The 26,432-nt window shown below is 46.1% G+C and overlaps 2 protein-coding genes across 4 annotated transcripts; one reads left to right on the top strand and one right to left on the bottom strand.

Moving 5' to 3' along the window:
• The first annotated feature begins 14,835 nt into the window (after positions 1-14,835).
• Positions 14,836-17,111, top strand: LOC124650564 (histone H2B.1-like). Of its 3 annotated transcripts, none has more exons than XM_047190077.1 (2): positions 14,836-14,859; positions 16,777-17,111. In XM_047190077.1, the coding sequence occupies exons 1-2, from the start codon at positions 14,836-14,838 to the stop codon at positions 17,092-17,094; spliced, it is 342 nt and encodes a 113-aa protein (XP_047046033.1). In that variant the 3' UTR covers positions 17,095-17,111. The 3 variants fall into 3 exon arrangements, with proteins under 3 accessions (XP_047046033.1, XP_047046032.1, XP_047046031.1); XM_047190076.1 differs by lacking the exon at positions 14,836-14,859 and adding an exon at positions 16,636-16,665 and having other exon boundaries at positions 16,705-17,111; XM_047190075.1 differs by lacking the exon at positions 14,836-14,859 and having other exon boundaries at positions 16,636-17,111.
• Positions 17,112-20,317: 3,206 nt separating this feature from the next.
• Positions 20,318-26,001, bottom strand: LOC124650563. The gene is made up of 8 exons (XM_047190073.1): positions 24,257-26,001; positions 24,066-24,220; positions 23,488-23,589; positions 22,990-23,391; positions 22,117-22,830; positions 20,869-21,066; positions 20,685-20,777; positions 20,318-20,554 (listed from the first exon to the last, which is right to left on the bottom strand). The coding sequence occupies exons 1-7, from the start codon at positions 25,620-25,622 to the stop codon at positions 20,757-20,759; spliced, it is 2,958 nt and encodes a 985-aa protein (XP_047046029.1). The 5' UTR covers positions 25,623-26,001; the 3' UTR covers positions 20,318-20,554; positions 20,685-20,756.
• Positions 26,002-26,432: the final 431 nt, after the last annotated feature.

The raw sequence follows: 26,432 nt of genomic DNA, 5'->3' as shown, positions 1-26,432 counted from the left end.
ACTCTACACCGTCTTCCTTGTTGTTCAAAACTCAATACTAGAAATTATTTAGACTTTAGAGAGACCAATTATGCAAACCAAATTTTAGCAAGCTCTATGTATTTCTTTATTAATAGGTGCAAAGTACATGATGCAAGAGCTTAAGCATGAGCACAACAATTGCCAAGTATCACATTATCCAAGACATTTTATCAATTACTACATGTAGCATTTCCCGTTTCCAACCATATAACAATTAACGAAGCGGTTTCAACCTTCGCCATGAACATTAAAAGCTAAGAACACATGTGTTCATATGAACCAGCGGAGCGTGTCTCTCTCCCACACAAGCATTTATTCAAACAAAAACAAAAACAAAAACAAACAGACGCTCCAAGCAAAGCACATAAGATGTGACTGAATAAAAATATAGTTTCAAGAGAAGGAACCTGATAATTTGTCGATGAAGAAGGGGATGCCTTGGGCATCACCAAGCTTAGATGCTTGAGTCTTCTTATAATATCCAGGGATGAACCATGGGGGCATCCCAAGCTTAGACTCTTCACTCTTCTTGATCATAGTATATCATCCTCCTCTCTTGACCCTTGAAAACTTCCTCCACACCAAACTCGAAACAAACTCATTAGAGGGTTAGTGCATAATCAAAAATTCACATGTTCAGAGGTGACACAATCATTCTTAACACTTCTGGACATTTCCCAAAGCTACTTGGAAGGTAATGGAACAAAGAAATCCACCCAACACAGACGAAAGAAGCAATGCGAAATAAAAGGCAGAATCTGTCAAAACAGAACGATCCGTAAAGACGAATTTTAAAATGGCACCGGACTTGCTCAGATGAAAATGCTCAAATTGAATGAAAGTTGCGTACATATCTTAGGATCACTCACGTAAATTGGCATAATTTTCTGAGTTACCTACAGAGAATTAGGCCCATATTCGTGACGACAAGAAATCTGTTTACGCGCAGTAATCCAAATCTAGTATGAACCTTACTATCAAAGACTTTACTTGGCACAACAATGCAACAAAATTAAGATAAGGAGAGGTTGTACAGTAGTAACAACTTCCAGGACTCAAATACAAAATAAAAGTACTGTAGCAAAATAAACACATGGGTTATCTCCCAAGAAGTTTTTTCTTTATAGCCATTAAGATGGGCTCAGCAGTATTAATGATGCACTCGCAAGAAATAGTAGTTGAAGCAAAAGAGAGCATCAAGAGGCAAATTCAAAACAAATTTAAGTCTAACATGCTTCCTATGCATAGGAGTCTTGTAAATAAACAAGTTCATGAAGAGCAAAGTAACAAGCATAGGAAGATAGAACAAGTGTAGCTTCAAAAATTTCAGCACATAGAGAGGCATTTTAGTAACATGAAAATTTCTACAACCATATTTTCCTCTCTCATAATAACTTTCAGTAGCATCATGAGCAAACTCAACAATATAACTATCACATAAAACATTCTTATCATGAGTCTCATGCATAAAATTATTACTCTCCACATAGGCATAATCAATTTTATTAGTTGTAGTGGGAGCAAATTCAACAAAGTAGCTATCATTATTATTCTCATCATCAAATATAGGAGGCATATTGTAATCATAATCAAATTTATCCTCCATAACGAGGCGGTACTAAAAGACCAATATCATTATAATCATCATAAATAGGAGGCAAAGTATCGTCAAAGTAAATTTTCTCCTCAATGCTTGGGGGACTAAAACGATCATGCTCATCAAAACCAGCTTCCCCAAGCTTAGAATTTTCCATATCATTAGCAACAATGGTGTTCAAAGCGTTCATACTAATATGTTCCATAGGTTTTTTAATTTTCGCATCAAACCATCCAAATCTTAAATCAAGAAATAGAATAAGAAGCTCATTGTTGTCCATTATGCCAAACTAGTGTAAACAAGAAACAAAAAGATGCAATTGCAGGATCTAAAGGAAATAGCTTCGAGCACACACACAACGGCGCCAGAAAAGTACTTTACACAGGACCGGAGTATGAGAGCCTTTTACCTTTCCTCCCGGCAACGGCGCCGAGAAAATAGCTTGATGTCTACGGGTGCTTCTATTCTTGTAGACAGGTGTTGGGCCTCCAAGAGCGAGAGGTTTGTAGAACAGCGAGCAAGTTTCCCTTAAGTGGATCACCCAAGGTTTATCGAACTCGGGGAGGAAGAGGTCAAAGATATCCCTCTCATGCAACCACTGCAACCACAAAGCAAGAAGTCTCTTGTGTCCCCAACACACCTAATAGGTGCACTAGTTCGGCGAAGAGATAGTGAAATACGGGTGGTATGAATAAATGCGAGCGGTAGCAACGGCACAAGAAAAGTGCTTTGCTGTCCGGGACTGGTGTGTGGTTGATGGTGGTAATATTGCAGGAAGTATAGATGCGATAAAACAAGTAAACAAGCGGCGATAGCGATATTTAGGAACAAGGCCTAGGGATCATACTTTCACTAGTGGACACTCTCAACATTGATCACATAACAGAATAAAAAGATAGATTCTAGACTCTACACCCTCTTGTTGGATGATGAACACCACTAACGTGTAGGATTACACGAACCCTCAATGCCGGAGTTAACAAGCTCCACAATATTCAATGTTCATATTTAAATAACCTTAGAGTGCATAACGGATCAACATAACCAAACCAAGTACTAACATAGCATTCACACTTGTCACCTTCACACTACGAAAGGAGGAATAGATCACATCAATACTATCATAGCAATAGTTAACTTCATAATCTACAAGAGATCACAATCATAGCCTACGCCAAGTACTACACGATGCACACACTCGTCACCATTACACCGTGCGGGAGGAATAAACTACTTTAACAACATCACTAGAGTAGCACACGAGATATATTGTGATACAAAACACATTGCAATCATAAAGAGATATAAATAAGCACTTCACTATGCCATTCATAACGGTGAATAAGTATTCTGTGAAATATAGCCTAAGAGACCCACACGGTGCACACACTTGTCACCTTTACACACGTGGGACAAGGAGTCTCCGGAGATCACATAAGTAAAACCCACTTGACTAGCATAATGGCATCTAGATTACAAGCATCATCATATGAATCTCAATCATGTAAGGCAGCTCATGAGATTATTGTATTGAAGCACATAGGAGAGAGATTAACCACATAGCTACCGGTACAGCCCCGAGCCTCGATGGAGAACTACTCCCTCCTCATGGGAGACAGCAGCGTTGATGAAGATGGCGGTGGTGTCGATGGAGGAGCCTTCCGGGGGCACTTCCCCGTCCCGACGGCGTGCCGGAACAGAGACTCCTGTCCCCCAGATCTTGGCTTCGCGATGGCGGCGGCTCTGGAAGGTTTCTCGTACCGTGGCTTTTCCCGTCTCGTGTTTTAGGTCAGGGACCTTTTTATAGGCGAAGAGTCGGAGTCGGAGGGGCAACGAGGCGGTGACACACTAGGGGGGCGCCCCCCCCCCCTAGGCCGCGCCGGGCTATCGTTTGGGGGCCCAGTGGCCCCCCTCTGGCGACTCTCGGGTGTTCTGGAAGCTTCGTGGAAAAATAGGATGCTGGGCCTTGATTTCGTCCGATTCCGAGAATATTTCCTTACTACGATTTCTGGAACCAAAAACAGCAGAAAACGGAAGCGGCCCTTCGACATCTCGTCAATAGGTTAGTTCCGGAAAACGCATAAATATGACATAAAGTATGCATAAAACATGTAGATATCATCAATAATGTGGCATGGAACATAAGAAATTATCGATACGTCGGAGACGTATCACCAATCTACCAATTTCTGGTACTGGCCAGTGCTGCCTTGCTTGTTGTACATGCCATTTGTTGATTGCCTACTGCTCCTAGCATGATCTGATCTTGCTATGCTCTCCTGTACTTGCTTACAAGCTTTCTATACCATGATGTTCATGCTTATGGGCTTGCTATGCTTACTGGCAATCTACACTTGCTTGTCTAGGTGTACTGCTGTGCATTTGTGACACCTGTGATTGCCAGTGATGTGTGTGAGATACTTCTGTGCTTCCTGTGTAAGCCATTGATCCATTGGATCAACCATTTCTTGTTGGCTAGCTTATCTGTGTGGCTTGACTTGATTCAATTGATCCATTTGATCAATTAAATGTCAGTGATTGGTGATTGATTAATTCTGTGGCTAAGTGAATCATTTTCCTTGTTGATGTTGATGCTCAAGCATCACTATGCTTACTGTATACATGTGTTGTTGCTTATCCTAGCTCACTGGACTTGATCCAGTGGCTATGATGCAGTGACTTGTGATGTGTTGCCTCACAGTGTGCTACTGTCAATAAATAGCATGAATCTATTACATATTCATGCTTGAATAAATTGATTCATGATGAACTGCTTATGCAGTGATGATCTAAATTACTTGCTTGTATATGAATTTGTTGTTCATGATTATTTCACAAGCAAATGAATCTGAATCCAACTCTGGATAATGATGTTCTGTATTTGGCTTTACTTTAAATGGTGCAAAGTGTGATGTGACCTCAGTAGCCTTGCTACTGATTGGTTGCTCACATGTTTAGTTGGATCTTGTGGGCTACTCAACTTTGCTTGCATGTTTGGGAATCATACTAGATATGAATGCCAATATGCTTGCCTGTGATGAAATCTAGGGTTTTACTGATTGTTATGTGCCTAGGATTTTATGTGTAGTCTTTACTAGCTGCTAATTATTGCAATACATCTACTGGTGCTATTTGTGCATAAGATCTTGCTTCTGTGCACAAGATCTGTATCTGGATGGTTTCTATTTTGGTGGCTTTTTAGACTAGCAGTGATCCTTGGTGAAAACCAAGTGATGATTCACCTCGTTGAGCATCTGCTCAATCCCATGATTGTGTCATGCATGATTTATGGATTAGATCCATTGGATCTATTCCGGGAACTTGGTATACCTTGTTCCAGCTCCTAGAATGAGATTTTGTGTTGATGCGAGACTTGTGGTTTGTTCATGACCCTTCACCTCCAGTCCTGGTTGATCTTCTAGGTCACCATGATTTCTGGTGGCGAGGGTTTGTGTGTGTTGGTTCTGTTCTTGAGCAAGAACTGGATGAACTCTGTGTTGCTCTAGCTTCACCCTTACCTGGTGAATTTCTTATCTGGTCGATCGGTCAATGTTCTAGGGTTTGTGTTGCTTTTATATGAGCCCTACTTCTATTCTGGCCATGACACACAAGCCTGACTTGCTTTGTGACTAAGCCCTTGCATGGCCTTGCTGTGACTTGCCCAGCTCAAGCTCTCATATGCTGAAACTTGAGCCCTCTGTGGTGCTTAGTCTTGGTCTGCTTGATCCTATCTTGTGCTTGTCCAGAGCTTTGGACAAGCACAAGTGTGCGATGGATGTGTACTCGTCCAAACTGAATTTCTGTGATGTCTTCACTCTGTCCAAACTGAATTTCTAACACTTAATATTCTGGCTAGCACTTGTGATTCCTTTTTGCAGGTTTTGAAGTTGAATATGACCAGAAGATATTCTTCAAAGCATTTAGTCTAGGTTTTAGTTTAGGACAATATTGTAATTTTCCTTTTTCATTTCGTTTATTATTCATCAATTCTTGTATCAAGAATATTGTAAAGACAATGTAATTTGTGTTGTGTATCAATAAAGCTCAAGTTTTTGTTTATGAGCTTTTGAGTTATATAATGTTTATATTCTGGATTAAATATTGTATTTAATATTCAATTTGAAATTCAAAGTCATTTGAATTCTTATGTTGTAATTGAATTGTGAATTCAATATTCATAGTGCTTATTGCTTATTGTTTAATGTGTTATAACTTGTCAAATGAATTCATTCCCCAAATCAACAAGATACAAAAGAGATCATGTCGAAATTTCTCTAACTCACATTGCCTAACCCTAAGTGCAAAATGAGAGAGAACCTCGATCCCTCTTAGGTTTAGTTGCAATAAGGCGCGGAAATTTCCCCCGTTTTGCGATGAAATGCACATCCCATTTCTAAATCTACCCTTCGTTGTTCCTATGTTCTGGGTTATTACATTCACACTTTACATCATTTATATGCATTTTCCGGAACTAACCTATTGACGAGATGACGAAGTGTCAGTTCCTGTTTTCTGCTGTTTTTGGTTCCAGAAATCCTAGTAAGGAAATATTCTCCGAATTGGACGAAATCAACGCCCAGTATCTTATTTTTCCACGAAGCTTCCAGAACACCGGAGAGAGACCAGAGAGGAGCCAGGGGGCCCCACACGCCAGGGCGGCGTGGCCAAGGGGTGGGGCGCGCCCCCCCTATGGTTTGGCCCCACCAGGGCCCCTCCGAGGCTGCCCTTCCGCCTACTTAAGGTCTCCGTCGCGAAAACCCTAGACAGATAAGCCACGATACGAGAAAAGTTCCAGAGCCGCCGCCATCGCGAAGCCAAGATTCGGGGGACAGAAGTCTCTGTTCCGACACGCCGTCGGGACGGGGAAGTGCCCCCGGAAGGCATCTCCACCGCCATCTTCACCGCCATCGCTGTCTCCATGATGAGGAGGGAGTAGTTCTCCCCCGAGGCTAAGGGCTGTACCGTAGCTATGTGGTTCATCTCTCTCTCCCATGTGATCTTTATGTGATCATGAGCTTTGTGATCTAGTTGAATATCATCTATGTGCTACTCTAGTGATGTTATTAAAGTAGTCTATTCCTCCTCCATGATGTAATGTTGACGAGTGTGTGCATCATGTAGTACTTGGTATAAGCTATGATTGTGATCTCTTGTAGATTATGAAGTTAACTATTACTATGATAGTATTGATGCGATCTATTCCCCTTTCATAGCCGACGGTGACAGTGTGCATGCTATGTTAGTACTCGGTATAATTGCAATGGTCTATTATGCACTCTAAGGTTACTTAAATATGAATACCGAATGTTGTGGAGCTTGTTAACTCCGGCTTGAGGGAGCTCTTGTAGCCCTACACAATGAATGGTGTTTGTCATCCAACAAGAGAGTGTAGAGAAAGTAGTATTTGTTTATTCAGTTATGTGATCAATGTTGAGAGTGTCCACTAGTGAAAGTATGATCCCTAGGCCTTGTTTCCAAGCATCGAAACTCGGTTTATTTACTGTTCCACTGCATGTTTACTCGCTGCCATCTTTATTTCAGATTTCTATTACCACTCATATTCATCCATATTACTTGCATCTCACAATCTCTTCGCCGAACTAGTGCACCTATACATCTGACAAGTGTATTAGGTGTGTTGGGGACACAAGAGACTTCTTGTATCGTAATTGCAGGGTTGCTTGAGAGGGATATCTTTGTCCTCTACCTCCCTGAGTTCGATAAACCTTGGGTGATTCACTTAAGGGAAACTTGCCGCTGTTCTACAAACCTCCGCTCTTGGAGGCCCAACACTGTCTACAGGAATAGAAGCGTGCGTAGACATCAATGGCCCACTTTGGTGGTGAAGACTTCAAGGTAGCCGGACGGCCTAGTTGCTAGAAGATGGAGGCCCAAGCCGACTAAGGAAAGTCCAAGCCGAATTCCAGAAGGTTTGGGAAGGAATACTTGTAGTGTAAGTCATGGAATACTTGCCGACATAGACTAGGATTCCATAGCGGGTTAGGTGTTTCTCTGTTTCTCTGATACGTACAAAACGTATCTACTTTTCCGAACACTTTTTTTGGTGTTTGCCCTCTAATTTGTGTGTTTTGACTACAACTAACACGGAGTAACGTTCTTTTCAGCAGAATTGCTCTGGTGTCTCGTTTTTGTGCAGAAATCCAACTTTCAAAAAAATTCCTAGAAAATATCGGAAAGTCCTTATTTCGCCCGAAAACTCACGGAGCCAGAAGACGACGGTTTGCTACTTTTATCCGTATCAACAGTTACGAAGAAAAATCCTAACGGACGCGTTAGGTATCCGATAAATATGACTGGGACTCGACAGAATGGTAAGACCTTAAGCGGCACCTGTCGAAGTTTACACCAGTATCCCGAGATCATGTCCGGGGACGTGATCTTGAAGTAGGTTTTTGCGGATTGCCACTAGAGCGGTTAACTAGTACACGATCCGTCAGATGAACTAGCCCCAACTACCATTATCCCTGTACAATATAGAAATTCATATGAAGAAATATAGAGAAGTTCAAAGTTGTCGAGTAAATATAAACAGTGGAGATTTTCCCTGATTCTACGATTCAAACAAAATCTCGGGGGCTACTGACATAGGCATCCCCAATGGGCCTACCGAAGATAGTACCCGGGGTTTACTGAAGGCCCACGACTCGAAGAATAAGAAGGATCGGAAGCCCAAGTTGATATTAAGGAAAGTTAGAGTTGTACTAGAAGATGATGTTTGTAATCTTACGGGATGAGTTGGAAACCCTCACGGACTTTGTAACTTGTACAATACGAATCCCTCGGCTCCACCTCCTATATAAGGAGGAGTCGAGGGACAAAGAAAGTATCGAATCATTGTCTCTCAAACCCTAGTTTTCATAATCGTCGAGTACTTTTCGGCTGAAACCTTCGAGATCTACTTGCCCTCTACTTCCAACTAAACCCTAGTCTACAACCCGTAGGCATTGATAAGTTAATCCCTTGTCACCTGGAGCATCTACGGATACCCTCGGTAAAGGGCGCTAACCCGGAGAACCCAGAAGTGGCAGTATCTCCGGCAAAGGAAGTGATGGTCATCATTCCGGCTTGGACGCAGCCTTTCCTGGACTACCTCATCGATCGAAAGTTGCCGTAGGACGAGGTCCTCGCACGATAGATCACGAGGCGAGCAAGATCCTACACAATAGTTGATGGACAGCTCTACAAACGAAGTGCAACAGGGGTATTTCTCAAATGTGTCTCCAATCAAGACGACATTGAAATCCTCAGGGAGATCCACGCAGGGGATCGCGGGAATCATGCCGCCCCCAGATCTCTCGTTGCCAAAGCCTTTCGGCTTGGATTTTACTGGCTCACAACTAAAGAAGACGCTGACAAACTAGTAAAAACCTACCGAGGTTGTCAGTACTACGCTACTCAACCAAACGCTTCAGCCCAAGAGCTGAAGACCATCCCTATCACCTGGCCGTTCGCGGTCTGGGGGCTTGATATGGTCGGTAAGTTAAAGAAATCATCTCCTGGCGGTTTTGAGTACCTCCTGGTCGCTATTGACAAGTTCAGTAAATGGATCGAGGCAAAGCCAGTGAGAAAAGCCGATGGTGCTACGACACTAAAATTTGTCTGCAGCCTCGTGACGAGATTCGGCATCCCACACAGCATAATCACAGATAATGGCACAAACTTTGCACAAGGAGAATTGAAGGATTATTGCCATGACGTAGGGATCCGGCTAGACCTAGCATCAGTGGCTCACCCACATTCCAATGGTCAGGTCGAAAGAGCCAACAGACTCATCCTATCCGGAATTAAACCGCGCCTTGAAGAACCGCTGCGCCGCACAGCCGGAGCTTGGGTCGAGGAGCTAGATTTCGTCCTGTGGAGTTTGCGAACCACCCCTAACAGGTCAACCGGATTCACTCCGTTCTTCCTTGTGTACGGATCCGAAGCTGTGCTCCCCTCCGACATCATCCACGATTCACCGCGAGTTTCCGCCTACAGTGAAGAAACTGCTGACGAGGCCAGACAGTTATCTGTGGACCTGATCGAAGAAGCTCGGAATTAGCAGACCAACGTTCCACCATTTACCAGTAGAAGCTCCGACGCTACCACAGTCGTCGAGTTCGGAATCGCTCGTTCATGGCCGGAGACTTGGTCCTCCGCCTTCGCCAGGTGAAAGATCATAAGTTGCAATCTCCATGGGAAGGACCCTTCGTCGTTAGCAAAGTGCTTCACAACAGATCGTTCTACCTTGTCGATTTCCGAGAGCCAAAGGATAGACCTGCTAACTGGCACCGGAAACGCAAGCGAGAGGATCCGGATGACATATACGATGAAACAGAACGTCCTTGGAACATTGCACAGCTACGTCCTTTCCACACTTAGCATAGAATTACATACCTTGTAATAGTTATACATGATCAATGAAATAAAACATTTGGTTCACTCTTTGAGTCTTTTACCTCCTTTACTTGTTCATTTTTAGATCATGTATGGTTTTCCAACTAAAACCGCAGAGCTGGATATTTCCGCCTAGGCGTGTATAAAAGTTGTGATTTTCAAAAATCGTCCTTTAGGACGTAAGCTTAAGTCTTCTGGTGGAAGTATCTTCTGCTGCAAACTCATGGATTCCTGGTAGCGATTTCTGGCACCTTGGCTGGGGGCTTGTTTCCGCGGTTATTGACGGATTGCCATTGGGCTTCGTCGCCGCTGGCGAGCGTTTCCGGCTAGAGGTTTTCCGGCTCGTGGAAGGTCAAATGGGCAAGCCAGAAAATATAAAAGCCAGCACTTGCTTTTCAACAAACGAAACATGCAAATAAAATTCGTACGGATAGCAGGATAAGTTTTTCTGCCCATGCATAACTGTTTCGTCCCTAGCTACTTAAGAATTTAAGTTATCTTACAAACCCACTCCGGGGCCAAAATGATACATCTGTTTCATTGTTGTTACAGGGTTTATTCGGAGGATTGATCCTCATCTGAAGCAACGTAGGCGGAGCCATCGCCAGAGCCGTCGCCGGAGTCCTCCTCGAAATGATCTGCACTTGACCCGGAGCCTTCCTCGCCGCCCTCCTCAGCAGATTCTTCTTCTTCATCCTCCGCGTCAGTGAAACCCTCGGGAAGATCGTGCTTGTTGTACCAGAATGAGTGGTTAACTCGTTCGACAAATAGCCGCTCATATCCTTGGGTCTCCGCGAGAAGAGTTCTCATGTTGGTACCCTTGGGTGCTCCGTGTGCAACATCTGCAAAGTTCATGGTTGGCAAGTGCGCTTTGCACGTCGCAAACACAAAGGAGGCAACTCCGCGGGCGGAAGACTCCTGCCAATCCTTGATGAGCTCCGGCACCTGCTTTATCAGCTTGGTCATGGTGTCCATCACCGCGGTTCCGGCTCTCTTCAGGGGAAGTGATTTGGCGACCCCGCGACATGCTTCGAAGAGGTTATCAATGGAGCTCTGCGCCTCCTCATATGCTTCAGTTCTTTTGAGGGTCGACTCTTTGGTCCACTCGAAGCCAAGGCTCGCTGTGAAGAGCATCATCAGTTTCCTCCGCGGTCAAAAGCAAAAAGTATGAGGAAGCCGGAGTCAAAACAAAGTAAAGGTCCTTACAGAAAATCATCTTGTCGATAGCCGCTCCCTCCGCCTCATAACTTTTGTTCTTCGACGCCAAGGTCTGAATCCTCTGTTGGCTCTTCTTGAGTTTCTCAACAAGATCCGCTAGTTCTTGGGCATGCTTCTCCAAGAGTTTCTTCTTCTTCTTGGCATCATCTTCGGTGGATTGCTTCAGAAAATTCTTGAGAGACTCATTTTCAGCCTCTAGAACCTCGATCTTGGCGGAAAGGTTGTCGATGGCGGGGCGCTTGGCAATTTCTTCTGTAAAGCCGGAAATATAACAACACAGTTAGATAATGGTTACATTGCCAATTCTGGGGGCTCAGCCGGAGTTATTACCTTTCAGGCGGGTCTCCAGCAGCGCGATGGCCTTCTGATTATCCGCGTCCCTTGTTTGAAGCAGTTCAATTGCTTTCTTTTGCTCCAGCACATGGGTGCGCAAGTCTTCATGCAGCTTCCGCGTGTTCTGTGAAGTAGTTCAAAGTTAGACGGAAATTCAAACTTATGGGAGCTGGGCGTGAAGTTAAAATCTTTAGTGTGTGAAAACTTTGATTTTCCGCTGAAATCTACAGTTCAAGACATTGGCTCATACATGTTACTCAGAAAAATGCATCAACCAATGCCTGGGGGCTGGTGTTACCTGGCGCACATTCTTGTGCTTGGCGAAGAAAACCTTGATACCGCTCTCAAGTTCGGTCAGCTCCTCCTCTTCCGTGTTCGTAGGCCCCCACACTTGGTCCATCATGGCGGAGATTTCCGCGTGGCGCTGTGAGAGGGGGACATTTTGCAGAATCGGGAAGAAGTGAGGGTGAGTCTGGGACGTGCCCGTGGCACCGCTTAAGGTTAAATTTTTCTCAAGTTCATCAGCCGGAGCTGAGGTAACAGTGGGCTGGTCAGGCGGAGGTGCAGACGAGGACGCGCCCTTCCGAGAATCGCCTTTGCCAGATTCAACAGTTGTGTCCTCCGGGAGATCATCAATATTGATGACATCCTTGGGATCCGGCTTGGAGGATGAGGTGGGCTTGGGTGGAACCTCCACTTCCGATGTGACGAGCACAGTAGCCGGAGAGGGCTTCGCTCTCTTCTTGGATGTCTTGGGCGCCTGGCTTCCGGAACTTTTGCTGCAAGATAAAAAAAGGCATAGCAGTTAGCGCATGTTGATTCATAGCAGCAAAAGGATCTTCAGACGGAAACCAGGCGCTTACCCAGATGACGTAAAGAATTGGTGGATGTTGGGCTGAGCTCGGTTGCTGGTGTCGATAAGTTTGTGGCGCTTCTTTCCCGCCTCCGCTTTCCGGGTAGCCGCGGTGCTAGGCACTTCGCGGGCACGTTTAGCAGCAGGGCCGGAGGAAGTACCCCTTTTCCTTTTGGAAGGACCCGGAGCCTCGTGAGCCTCCACGTCGGATGTGACCTCCGGGTCAGTGTTGCCCGCGTGAGGGACTCGGAGGAGGGTTCCGAGATCATTCTCCTCAAGGGCCTCGAGCTGAGTTGCACAGCAGACACTTAGATGAAATACATCAGAAAAATTTAAAGAGAATTTGCAGTTGAGTCAAATGAACGTACCGCGGTCCCGGAGCCATTGGTGTGAATATCCATATTGCACACATGGATCTTCAGCTCGCGCGGAATCTTGATCAGTACCCGAAGGCGCTTGTCCAAGGCGTCGGCGGAGAGGTTGTCTTTTGAGGCGCGCATATTGTCTTCACGCCCCGTGTATTCAAATAGCAGGCGGTCCCGATGTTGTAGGGGCTGGATCCGCTTGGTAAACCAGGACATGGTCAGGTCCTTCCCCGTCAAGCCCTCGTCAGTTAGCTTGTGGATCCGCCTGATCGCTCGAGTCAGTAGAGGTGACTCGGAGAGATGGGGACATTGAGTCCAAGCCGGAGTCTCGTTGGGGGGGCCGTCCTTGAAGTCAGGCAGTACCTTTGGAGATCTGCGGATCCGACACGTCCTTCAGGTAAAAGAAGTTGTCGGACCAGTACCGCACAGATTCATGACGATCTGTAGGCGGGTACGTGCGCCCGGGGCGGAGCTTGAAGGTGACGCCACCGCAAGTGGCCAGAGTGGAGGTCTGTGAAACTTTCTCCTTTTTGACGGAGAAGTAATATTGGAAGAGGGGAAGATCCGGGGTTATCCGGAGGTGGCCTTCGCACAACGCTACGTGGTTGCTGATGGCCAAGATGCTATTCGGGGCAATGTGATGAGGCTGGAGCTCGTACGCCTTCAGGATTTCCGAGAAGAAATCGCTGGGCGGAAAAGAGAATCCGCGCTCGACGAGTGCCTTGGTCACCACCCATTCTCCGGCTTCGGGGGTTGGATTCAGTTCGCCGGAGATCCTCCGCCAGGATCCAGGTTTTATGAAACCCTCCTCGAGGTTGCGGAGTTCGGTCTCCGTGGTGAAGCAGGGCCACCACTTTCCCTTGGCTTCGTTGTCTCGTTTCCGAGCCTTTGATTTCTTAGCGGCTGCCTCCTCTACTTTCTTCTCCACCTGTCTGCCCCCGTGGATTCTTCCGGGTTGGCAGACGTTCCTTCAATGTTTTTGCCGGAATCTTTTGGATCCAGCTGAACATGGATGAATGGGGGAGGGGCGGAGGAGAGTGGCGTCGCCATGATTGGCTCGGTCGAGAGAGGCGGAGTAGAAGAAGACATCTGCGAAGAAAATTCGAGCTGGACAAACTTAGCCGGATCCTACGAAGAAAATCCTAGTTACCCCTACCAACTACGGCGAGAAGGAAAAGCTTGAGAAGAAAATTCGAGCTGGACAAACTTAGCCGGATCATACGAAGAAAATCCTAGTTACCCCTACCAACTACGGCGGGAAGGAAAAGCTTGAGAGCTTACCGGAATGGCTTCCGCGGTGGTTGAGGTCGTCGGCGGCGAGGTTTCGCTGCGGTGGCTCGCCGATCTTAAGAACAGGAAGAACAGCACGCGGCGGCGATGGTGCTCCGGCGAACTTCCGGCGGACTCCGATGCGGCGGAGGAAGAGCTCGGAGGCGGCGCTGCGCTGAGAGGTGAAAAGGGGGCGAATGGGGTGATTAGGGGTGAACGGTGGATATTTATAGGCTGAGGGGAGGAGATTCGTGCTCCGCATCCTGTGGTCGGAATGCAAGCGTCGCACCGTTGGATGATCGACACGTGTCCGAAACCCTAACGGTAAAAAAGGCTAAGGATAAGTTACCGCTCAAATCGCCCAAAAATGGCACCAAGATTGGCGGAACCGTTTGAACCCTTTGTAGGTTCCGGGTAGCAGTTTGAAAAACTGTGAACTCTTGTCCACGCAGGGAAGTAACCCGGAGACATGTTGCAATGATATTGTCGATGGATGAAGTCCCGCGGAATGAAGATATTTTCCGACCAAGAGTTGGGAAAGAAGAAAAATATGAAGTTTGAGTTCTTCAAGTTTCTCCGTGTTACCGAGATTGCCGGAAGACATGAAGCATTAGGCAAGGCGGAAACAAGAGGTGAATCTCGGAGAACTCTGGGGGCTACTGTTGTGGGTATACTTCATGGGTGTACCATCGACAGTGCCTAGATCCGGCAAGCCCGAGTGGCCACAGATGGTGATGTGGCGTGTGGCCATCGGGCGGCCCAGTTGCTGTAGATCATGAAGGATGAAGTCCAGCCAGGATAGGGAAGCCAGATCCTAACCAACCTTCGGAGGAGGCCGGATCCGTGAAGGCCCATCGTGAACCCGGATCCAGTACGACGTAGATGGAAGGCGGATCGTTGACGTACACGGCAAGACATTGTACCGTAGTTAGGCAACCTGTAATCCGGTTAGGACTCTCTATTTAACCCTAGATCCATGCGCCTATATAAGCCGGATCCCGGGAGCCTTAGAGGCACAACCACAACTCATTGTAACAACGCGAAAGCGCCCAGATAATTCCAGACAAGCAGCAGTAAGTCTTGCCATTGTGCAGGTGTTCCGAAGCTAGGTAAATCGCGTACCACGGAGGGAAAGGACACTGCCGCTTCAGAACCCGGCCATCCTCACTGATGCGGAGGTAGCCAAGGGAACTTCGCGCCGGTGGAGAAAGAGGGATAGCATTTTCTTTGTAAATTTTTTCAAAACTCAAAAGGTTACAAAGGGAAGTCACTCGATGGACCATATATATCAAAACATTGGATGCCATATTCTTGGTCGGACGGGCATGGGCCACACGGCTCTCCGCGTCACCACCCAAAAAGACCGACATATTTTGTACTCCCTCTTTTAACTAATGTAAGAGTTTCAAATATTTTTTAAAATAAACTAGATACAAATAGCAATAATTGAATCTACACAGTAAATGTGGACTGATACAGGGAGTGATGTTTTGGCACATGGGAGCGTATGCTCCCTTTATTTTGAAATACATGTTAGATACATTTTTTTAAAATAAACTATTTTTTAAAATAAACTAGATACAAATAGCAATAATTGAATCTACACAGTAAATGTGGACTGATACAGGGAGTGATGTTTTGGCACATGGGAGCGTATGCTCCCTTTATTTTGAAATACATGTTAGACACATTTTAAAATGTCAAAAAATTGAAACAAAAATTTCGCACGTACATCTTCATGTGCTACGCGCTCATAAAGTCGTTTCATGAAAAATCGACATGTCATGTGGCGTGTGTAAAAAAGACAAAATTCGATGCTGAAACAAAAACTTGTCACAAGATAAATTTTCTCTTTTTCGCTTAGACTACAAAAAATATCATTTTTTCGTGAAACTTGACGAATACACATATATTATGGAGATGTTCATGTAAATTTTTTTGTCAAAATTTTTAACACTTGAAAATATATTTTTACGGTAGAGGGATCATATGCACCTGGAAGCTGAATTGAGTTTCTAGACTGATACAAACCAAATAAGTAGATCTATAAAAAGCTAAAATGTTCCACAATAGTGTGAATGGAGGGAGGGAGTATCAATTTGGATCCCCCGTTAGACGATTGGTGTTACCCTAAACAATCACGCTGGTAAATTCTTGATCTCCGGTAACCAAACACCACAAAGGCGGCAGGCCTAGGCCAAGAAACAACCGCGAAAAGGATCTTCTCGGTTTTCAAAAACCGTAACCGCGAAATGGAAACCAAACAGACGCTCTCTCCTCTCCGTGCCGCGCGCCAAAAACGGAGCCGCTCCTGCCGAGCCCGCCCAAACTTTTCATGCCACGCGAGCGATCCGCGTCTAAACGCATCCAGACCGTCCATGCCGAACAGCGCCGGACGCATCCTACCGTTGGCAGACGCCGATCCGCGGCACCCGCCCACCCACCAATCAGAGCCCACCTCCGTCCCTCTATAAAACACACCCTGCTCCTTCTTCCCTCACATCGCATCCCAAGTTCCTCCGCCGCCACCAGCACTCCCAGCCCACCGGCGAACCTCCACCTACCACCCTCCAGCAGCAGCGATGGCCCCCAAGGCGGAGAAGAAGCCGGCGGCGAAGAAGCCCGTGGAGGAGGAGCCCGCGGCGGAGAAGGCCGAGAAGGCGCCGGCCGCGAAGAAGCCCAAGGCCGGGAAGAGCGTCCCGGCGGGCAAGACCGCCGCGAAGGAGGGCGGAGAGAAGAGGGGCCGCAAGAAGGGCAAGAAGAGCGTGGAGACCTACAAGATCTACATCTTCAAGGTGCTCAAGCAGGTCCACCCCGACATCGGCATCTCCTCTAAGGCCATGTCCATCATGAACTCCTTCATCAATGACATTTTTGAGAAGTTGGCTGGTGAGGCCGCCAAGCTCGCCCGCTACAACAAGAAGCCCACCATCACCTCCCGGGAGATCCAGACCTCCGTCCGCCTCGTCCTCCCCGGCGAGCTCGCCAAGCATGCTGTGTCTGAGGGCACCAAGGCCGTCACCAAGTTCACCTCCTCTTAGATCTCGTTGCCTGTATCTAGTAGTGGATGTAGGTGGTTACTGTGACTCGTAGTGGGTGTCGTCTCTGGTTATCTGCAACAAGTAGTAGTTTGACTAATGATGGTATTGCTGAAATTGTCAATGTTTCGTTGGCCCATGGTTGTAAGAACTTAATTATGAATGGTGATGCTTTTCTGGTCTGTGAATCCTCATACGGCTGTTTCCGTTTCTGAATTGCATGTTTCAGAAACAGACGTTTTGCAATGTTGTTGCCCGATCTTACGAATGGTTGTGAACTTTGATTATCTGCAAGTAGTTGTACTGATGCTCGATGAGAATCGTTGAATCATTGCCAATGTTTTCTTGGCTGGTTGGTCGCTGAGAGCTGAAATGCTCCTGCTAGTATCTCCCTTGGCTAACTGAGATTCATAATGCTGTATTTTGCTAGTACCTCCCCTTTTGCAAGGGCTTAATTATGTATGTTTCTTCTTTTGGCAAGCTGATATTCAGAGCGCAATGATTTATTTCTCATTTTATCTCACTGATTGGTGCTAGGCGGTTGAACTATTGTCAATGTTTTCTTGGCTGGCTGGTTGTAAGAACTGAAGATAGGCATATGATTTTGGCAAACTGAAATTCGTAATGCCGCCAGTTGCTACAACCCCCCTTTTTGAAATAAAATGTTACTGATTTCTGCCTGCATTTCATTTATACTCGGTGACTATTCTACTGATTCTGCTTTTGTAGCGATGTAAATTTTTGGATTCCAGATCCTTTTGCTGTGTGTGTTCGTTTCTGCATAAGGTGCAGAATCTGATGTAGACGGGCTTAATTGACTGCTGCCAGTGAGCACAACTGTATATCGTGCCTCTGATGATCATTAGCGTTTTGATGAACAATAAGAGAAACCCAGTTGTTTGCCTTGCCATCTCTTGTTCTTTCTTGTTTTGGTAGCACCACTGAGGACTGTGGATTTGGCTTGGAAACTAACCTGAATGACCATGGACTTTTACTGCTTTGCTATTCTTCTGCTCCCTTTGGTGCACTTACGACTGCGGAAACTGTTCTCCCACCTTATATAAGATCAGAGTCCAAAATTAGGGAACTACCACTATGATCAGGATGGTGCTACGAACAAGGAAATTCTACACTAAATGTTTACCCTATGTAGAGCGATTGTCTGTTAATAACCGCTGGACTAAAAAAAGTACTCCGATTCAAGCTTTTGCTCTGCCACCCACCCATGATTCAACTTTTCTTTAATCAGCTGGACGCTCGATTTTTTTTCTTTTTATTTTTTGAAACGGAGGAAAAAGTTTTGCCTCATCCATTAATTAAGCCACAATTTTTAGTTTTTAGGAAAAAACTGGACAAAAACCATACAACAAGACACCACGGGGCCAAACCCACGCTTGCCACGCCACAAGAACCACTCAAACTCACTGCTGATACAAAGCAGACAACACACTCGCCAAAACTGGCTTGCCATCCAACCAAACCGGAGAGAAGACGTCGTGCCTACTATAGGAGAAGCAGACACAAGACACTCCAACATAGCTGAAGAAGACGAACATGTCAGAGAACTGCACCAAAACAACCTTGTCGCCCTCGCGACACAAAGTCGATGTCCTCAACACTGTTAAGATGACGAACATTCGGAGCCGCCGCTCCAACATACCGCTCCGTCGCGTCCACCAAGACCACCACCTTCCGGTCCACCGCCCCGACGTACCACCGCTTGCTCTCGAGCTGCAAAGCCGCACGAACCGTCCACTCGCAACCCAAGCTGCATAGGGCAAATGGCCGCAGACCACGGGCATCACACCAACTCATCCGAGGCCGCCGTCCCGATATAACGTCCGACCGTCCCCACCAGGACGCGTCCGATAGAGCCGACTGCCCTGCCGCCCACACGGCCAGGGTCGCAACCCAAGTCGTGGCAAGCCGCATCCCCGCACCATAGAGATGTTGTCGTACCGCCTTCCAGGGCCGCCACCCCGGCTCACAACCACCTACCCGAGGCCGCCGCCTGGGCATCCTCCAAAGCAGACGGCAAGGCAACGCGGCCCGACAAAAAAGCCACCCTCGCCAAGTGAAGGTCAAGCCCTCCAAAGACGACGCCTTCAAGAAGGGAAGCGACGCGTCGCCCGCTCCGGCCGAGGCAAGAGCTTGGGTTTTCACCTGGGGAGCACGAAGCCTTGAAGCTAGGAGAGGTAGGAGCTCCACGACGATGCCTTCAAGAAGGGGAACGGTGCCTCGAGGCTTCGCCATCGCCGACACTGACCAAGTCGAGCTGAGCTTTCACCCGGAGCAAGCCCCCTCCTGTCGAGGCCTCCTACACTAGCAGGGCAGCCAAATGCCAGCCCGCATACCATCACCATCGACCACCTCGCCCACCAACACTCCGCCGCTGCTCGGGGCCGCCGCCCCGACGGCCAGCAGCACCTCGCCACGGCCAGACCGCCTCCATCCCTCATCCCCCATCACCACCACGGCCGCCACACCCGCCCGGCTGCCGCCGCTGCCCGGGGTCACCGCCCCGGCACACCACCACCACCCAGGTGCAGCAACAAACCTGCAGCACCTCCACCACCTCCACGGCCAGGCCCCCGCCCCGGCCAGCCGCAGCGCCGCCACGACCACCCGCACCCCAAGCTGTCCCGCCCGGCCCAGATCCGGCCCGGCTGCACCCGACCGATGCAACCGCACGGTCCCCACGCACCGCCGCACGCTGCCGCACCCTCCGTCCTAAGCCGCGCCCGCCGCACCCGAAGCCACGCCCGCCGCACCCGAAGCCACGCCCGAGCGAGCTCCCTCTCGCCAGGGGACGTGGAAGGGGAAGAAGCGCCCCACTGCCACCTTCCTCCGGGCGCGCGCAGCTTTGCCGGGCCCCATCCAACATCGGCGATGGAAGGAAGGGAGGAGGTGGGGGCCTGAGGCGGGAGTACAGAGTACTAGTTGTAGACAGTAGACCAAAGGAAACAATTGAAAACTCTTGCTCCATCTCTATCCACTACTAGTGGTAGACAGTAATGAGACCAAAGATCAGTTCTTCGCTGAAAGAACAGCAGTTTAAACCAGGCATTGACCGTCAAACCCAAAACACATCACAACATTCATGCAATGAGACCAAGATCAAAGTGTTAAGTCTAGGTAGAGGACAATAGCAAGTCATGCCAAGATATCCAGATTACAGTTGAGTGCCTGGACAAGAGACAATTCCTATAAATTCGACAAGGTGCGAGTGCCTTTTAAACATCATAAAACGGGCTCAAGCGGAAATCCAAGACAAGGTGCAAGTGCCTTTTAAACATCATAAAACGCGCTCAAGCGGAAATTCGAAACGAACGAACATGACTAGCAAGTACTAATTGTAGATGAAAAACTGTCTCTAAACTTTTGTTCTTCGTTAGATCCTCCTCTCTTCAATCGTCACTCATACCCACTCGAGTTAGCTGCAACGCCTGGAAACAGAAGAATGCTGCGAAACAAACAAGGATCAGGTTAGCCACATCAAGAGTTGCTCTAAATTTGCATAGAAATATAGCACATAGTATCAGATGGATCACTGCCCCGAGAAGAAAATCACTGCTCATGATATGACAAGGTACCTTGCACTTGATAGCATTGATACGGTAAACAGTATGGTTACAGCTTTGCTCAAGCGGTAGATGTGGACGAGTTCAGTGGTAAGTCGAGTCATACTGCATTCATAAGCAGCAACCACAGATGTCATTCCAAAGGCAGTGTAACGCATCACAATTAAAGTTTCTAAACTTTATGGCTATTACGCACCTGTTTCCTAGAGAGACGGTCTGCTGGATGGTGGTATTTGCAGTTCATCTGCCTTCTACAGGAGCCATGACTCATGTAGTCGAAACACCGAGGTTCACCAGGCCTTTCAGGATACATGGCCTGTTCTTGTTTCTGCACAACATTCTCTGGCCTTGTGGATGTATCATCTGCCAAGTCAGTTCTCTGACCAAATGCTCCCTGAAACAGCATAAGATCCATGAGTGCCACATGTAAAAAATGAGGGGGTGACAATTGAGCATCTATTTTATTTCCATTGGGTGACATGACATAGTCCTACTTTGGGAAACTAAACAAAATTCCACCAGATAGCGATTGCTATTGTAGAAACGAAAGGTCCAAGATTTCACTTGAGGTAATAGATAAAATAAAATTCTTTGCTACTACAAAGATAACCAATATTTTAGGCTTTAGCATCCCTTGCACTCCATACATAGTCCATGGATAGTACAATAATTATTTCCCAGTGCGCATTTTTAAGTGAATACTTCAAAACAATCACGGTGCAGTCCAATAGGAATGGAAAAGGTTCAAAATACACTTCAGCCATACGAGGAATGGAAAAGTTGTATATTGCACGACAAAAGGAGTGTGCATATATAGAACATGGGGGCATGTGAACCCACTTTTTAAAAAGTTCCGTTTGTGATGTCAAAACATGTTTTAAAAATCGAAACACAAAATGATTTCCCAGATGATCTTAAATATGTGCCCTGGACATGAGTTTCGTGACGAAAAAACTTTTTATTTTGTCTCGGCAAAAAAGTGAAATTTTGCAGGGCTATATAGCAGTATATATGTGACGTATTTTGTCTTTTTTAGATTCTGAAATAAAAAAGTGGTTTCTCCGCGAAAACTTTCTACGCATACATGAAACATGCGTACGTACCCGGATATTTTTATTTCAGAATTTTTTAACATTTGGAAAATGCATTTCCAACTAGGGTTCACATGCACCCATGTTCAAACCGGATTTTTCCACGACAAAAGTGTCTTATGCACACACAAACAGAGCAATATTAACATACTCACAGCAAACTGAACAAGAGTTCTGTACACACAGAAGCCATTTAGTTCCTATTTGCAGAAATGTCAACGATAGTAAAGGTCTCTATCAGCTAAAAATGCAACAGGGATCAGCCAGGCAAAAAGCAACAATTGAAAACTAGTTATGAACTGATGATTGAATCCATAGTGTTTACTTGATCATCAATAATTATAAAGACATACCTCTGTAGTTGAACATATATCTTTGGGATGACGAAATTCACATGCTGACCCAAATTGACATTTCCCAGTTCTCATATAGAATGGGCATTTTGGCATGCCATGTGTTTCAGGTTCAATCTGATCAGAGTGAGCTGGACCTGAGGGATTCCACCCAACTGGAAGTTCATCTCTTGGATGGTTAAATATACACGCAGACAGAAACTTACATTCCCCAAATTGCAGGTAGTACCGGCAGTCTGGCTGACCAGGTCTCTCAGGGTACTGCTGTTGCTGGGGCATATAGTCTTCTAGTGTGGTTGTGGTAGATTGATGATGTTCATTACTGGCAACTGAATTTTTTGCATTCGTTGAGTTCTGCACAGTAGGACTTGAATCCTTTGGGTGATTAAACCTACAGTGTGCCCCAAATTTACAGAACCGGTTTTTCATATAGAAGGGGCATTCTGGTTCCTCAGGTCTCTCAGGATATTCTCTCTGTTCCCCTCCCAGTGATGGAACTTTCGGATGGTATCTAGTTGGGTATTTGTCTTTTGAGTGGTGATATTTGCATGCTGATGCAAATTTACAATCACCGAACCTCATATAGAAGGGGCATTCTGGTCTGCCAGGCCTCTCAGGGTAATCCACATGCTCCTGCTTGCACAAAGGCCCATCTGAACTATCTGCTGAACAGCAACCATCAGAATCATCTGAAGTAGATGGCCAATCTGAATCCTACATAAAGCAGATATGACAAGAAATTATCAGAAAGGCATAGATGAGTTATTAGTCTAGAAAAAGTACACGGTATGGTGTCATAAAAGTAGCAATATGCAGGCGATATGTGCAAATACAGATATAAAACATCACATAATATAAAGGTACAACATGTACCTTTTTAACCTTTACTTCTGTACTAGGCAGCACTTTTTGGGAAGGTAAGAGCATTCTTAATATGTTCGGTGGCAGGATCTCTGAGCTAGACGGCGTATCATCTAACGTTGCATGGTCAGAAGACTTCTTTGAGTATGATGTGCCATCCAAGGTTGCATGGTCAGAAGACTTCTTTGAGTATGACGTGCCACCCAAGGTTGTATCATCAGAAGATTTCTTCAAGTGTGATGTGTCATCTAATGTTGTATGGTCAGAAGATTTCTCCAATTGCGAAGCATTATCCTCCCACCCTGTTGGTGTATAGAACTGAGCATCAATTACATGCTCTGGATGGTTAAAATGACAGTGTTTGCCATATCTGCAAGCACCATTCCGCATATAGAACGTGCAATTTCTTGCTCCCTGAGAAGTAGACAAAATTCAGTTTCATCATTTTCCAGTATAAATCATAATGCATAAGTACCAACTGCAATAGATGGAAGGACATCATAAGCATACTCTTCGTATGGGGAGGCCAATGCGGTTCAGTTCCAGGGTCTCAGCAACGCCATGATCTCCTTGTTCAGAGGGACGCCATGAACCATCTGGCTTGGCTTTAAGCTGTAGCAATGACAAAATCAACAAAATAAGGAAAACAAATTACTAAATAGCTCATGAACAAATTAGAAAACATGGTATATAATCTGCCTTTCAAATGTCCACTACATTTATCAGCAGATAAAACATTAATATTGTTACAACATCTGTTTATTTGGAGACCAGAAATGGTAAGACTACATTCTTATACAGAAAAGAGCATGTCGTAGGGTATGTCTATGCACATATATCATCTAAGTGTAACAAGCATACAGGGCTGCAGGCATGTGATTAATGTATTGAAATATAGATCACATCACTATCAACCGAGCTCAAAGACAGATGGCACCGGCATGACACAAATAATTTACACAACCTATTGTGCTAAGCAAAGTTGCAGCATTCTACGAAGTAACGCAACAAACCAAGTTTTCTTGCCCAAAAAATTAAAGAACAATATATCAAGTGATGGTAAACAGGTAAAGTGACGCAAATTTTACCGGTGGGTGATGAAATTGGCATGAGAACCCGTATGAGCAGCTCCCGCTTGACATGTAAAAGGGGCAGTTCAGTTTCCCAGGCCTTTGAGGATACCTAATGGGCAGCTTAACCTTCTCCTTCTTCCAGATACCCCCATCACTGCCATTTGCCGTAGCTGAAACCACCTCAGAAGATGAAACTTCTCTGATACTTTGAGAAGCTGCCGTGTCCATAGCAAGATCATCATCAGGTGCACCCCATTCATGACAAACACGCTCCACTACATCCTTGTACTTTTCAACAGTAAAATCAGACTTTGTTGCTCCCTGTTTGCCGCCGGTCCCTTGTTCCAACATGCTCCCCTTCATGTGAACAGCATACATGTCCTTGCCCACTATCTGTTCATCACCTTTGCATTGTTCACCCTCATTCTTCTGATCTTCCAAAGCAGTAGCATCACTGAATGTACCCCAATTGTCAACGATGACTTGTTCCTTTAGATAGTTATCTTCCTCCACATAAATATCATCCTTGGTTCTGCCATTTTCGTCGATGACATCACTGGCATATTGTGCCGCTGCTTTATCAAGGTCTTTCACGGCAATACCATCCATGGGCACTGTACCCTGGTTGTCGATGATGTGTTCCTTCATCAACTTATCCTGATTATTCGCAGCAACATCCATGTTCGATGCACCCTGTTTGTCAATGACACGTTGCTCCACCACCTTCTCCTTTTCTTTGACAGTATACTCATCCTCAGTTGCTCTTGGTTCATGAACTGCACATTGCTCCGCCACTTCCTTTTGATCTTCAACAAAAATTTCATCAGTAGAAGCGGGCATTTGTTCAATGATAGATTGATCTACCACATTGTGGTCTTCGACAGAATCATCATGGTCAATGGTTAAACCCTCTCTGAAGACAACCTCTTGCTCCACCACCTCCTGATCTTCCACAACATCATCATTCTCAATTGCTTCCGAGTCATAAGTTGCGTATTGCTCCACTTTCTTCTCTTGATCCTCGGCAGAAATGTCATTCACGACAGAATGTGTGCTATCTGTGCCTTCAGTTGGCCCTACCACCTCGTGATATTTTACAGCATTATCATCCATGTCTGCACGCTCTTTGTCGATGACACATTGCTCCATCACCTCCCGGTCATCCTCTGCATCACCATTCTCAGTTGTTCCCAATCCATAAGAGCCACATTGCTCTACAGTCTTGTCTTGACCCTCCGCAGCAGTGCCATCTGTGCCTTCACCCTTTCTGTCAATGGCATCTTGCTCCACCAACTCCTGGCCTTCCGCAACATTAACATTCTCGGCTGATCCTACCTTCTCTTGCTCCTCAGCAGCAATGGCATATGTGGTTTCATTCCTTGGGTGGATGGCACCTTGCTGTACCACCTCCTGATCTTCCACAGCATTATCATTCTCGATTGAGTCATAAGTTGCATATTGCTCCACTTTCTTCTCTAGATCCTCGGTAGAAATGTCATCTATGGTAGCACGCATTCCATCAACGACAGTTGGCCCTGCCACTTCGTGATCGTTGACAGCATTATCATCCATTGCTGCACCCTTTTTGTCGATGACACATTGCTCCACCACCTCCCGATCATCCTCAATATCACCATTCTCAGTTGTTCCCAATCCATAAGAGTCACATTGCTCTACTGCCTTGTCGTGACCCTCCGCAGCAGTGCCGTTTGTGCCTTCACCCTTTCTGTCAATGGCATCTTGCTCCACCAACTCCTGGCTTTCCGCAACATTAACATTCTCGGCTGATCCCACCTTCTCTTGCTCCTCATCAGCAATGGCATATGTGGTTTCATCCCATGGGTGGATGGCACCTTGCTGTACCACCTCCTGATCTTCCACAGCATTATCATTCTCAGTTGAGTCATAAGTTGCATATTGCTCCACTTTCTTCTCCAGATCCTCGGTAGAAATGTCATCTATGGTAGCACGCATTCCATCAACGACAGTTGGCCCTGCCACTTCGTGATCGTTGACAGCATTATCATCCATTGCTGCACCCTTTTTGTCGATGACACATTGCTCCACCACCTCCCGATCATCCTCAATATCACCATTCTCAGTTGTTCCCAATCCATAAGTGTCACATTGCTCTACTGCCTTGTCTTGACCGTCAACAGCAGTGCCATTTGTGCCTTCACCCTTTCTGTCAATGGCATCTTGCTCCACCAACTCCTGGCCTTCCACAACATCAACATTCTCAGCTGAGCCCACCTTCTCTTGATCCTCAACAGCAATGTCATATGTGGTTTCATCCCTTGGGTGGATGGCACCTTGCTGTACCACCTCTTGATATTCCACAGCATTATCATTCTCAGTTGAGTCATAAGTTGCATATTGCTC

Source organism: Lolium rigidum, chromosome 4, assembly GCF_022539505.1.
Source record: "Lolium rigidum isolate FL_2022 chromosome 4, APGP_CSIRO_Lrig_0.1, whole genome shotgun sequence".
Taxonomy (NCBI): domain Eukaryota; kingdom Viridiplantae; phylum Streptophyta; class Magnoliopsida; order Poales; family Poaceae; genus Lolium; species Lolium rigidum.
Note: the sequence above shows the minus strand (reverse complement) of the source record. Positions and strands in the feature narration are given on the sequence as shown.

Excerpts from the sequence above, each read along its gene's own strand:
- LOC124650563 (XM_047190073.1), bottom strand. The coding sequence starts at position 25,622 with ATGGATGATAATGCTGTCAACGATCACGAAGTGGCAGGGCCAACTGTC. Across the intron at positions 23,590-24,065 it reads GCCAATTTCATCACCCACCG|CTTAAAGCCAAGCCAGATGG; the intron begins GTAAAATTTGCG and ends TCATTGCTACAG. Across the intron at positions 22,831-22,989 it reads CAGAAGTAAAGGTTAAAAAG|GATTCAGATTGGCCATCTAC; the intron begins GTACATGTTGTA and ends TGCTTTATGTAG.
- LOC124650564 (XM_047190075.1), top strand. The coding sequence starts at position 16,636 with ATGGCCCCCAAGGCGGAGAAGAAGCCGGCGGCGAAGAAGCCCGTGGAG.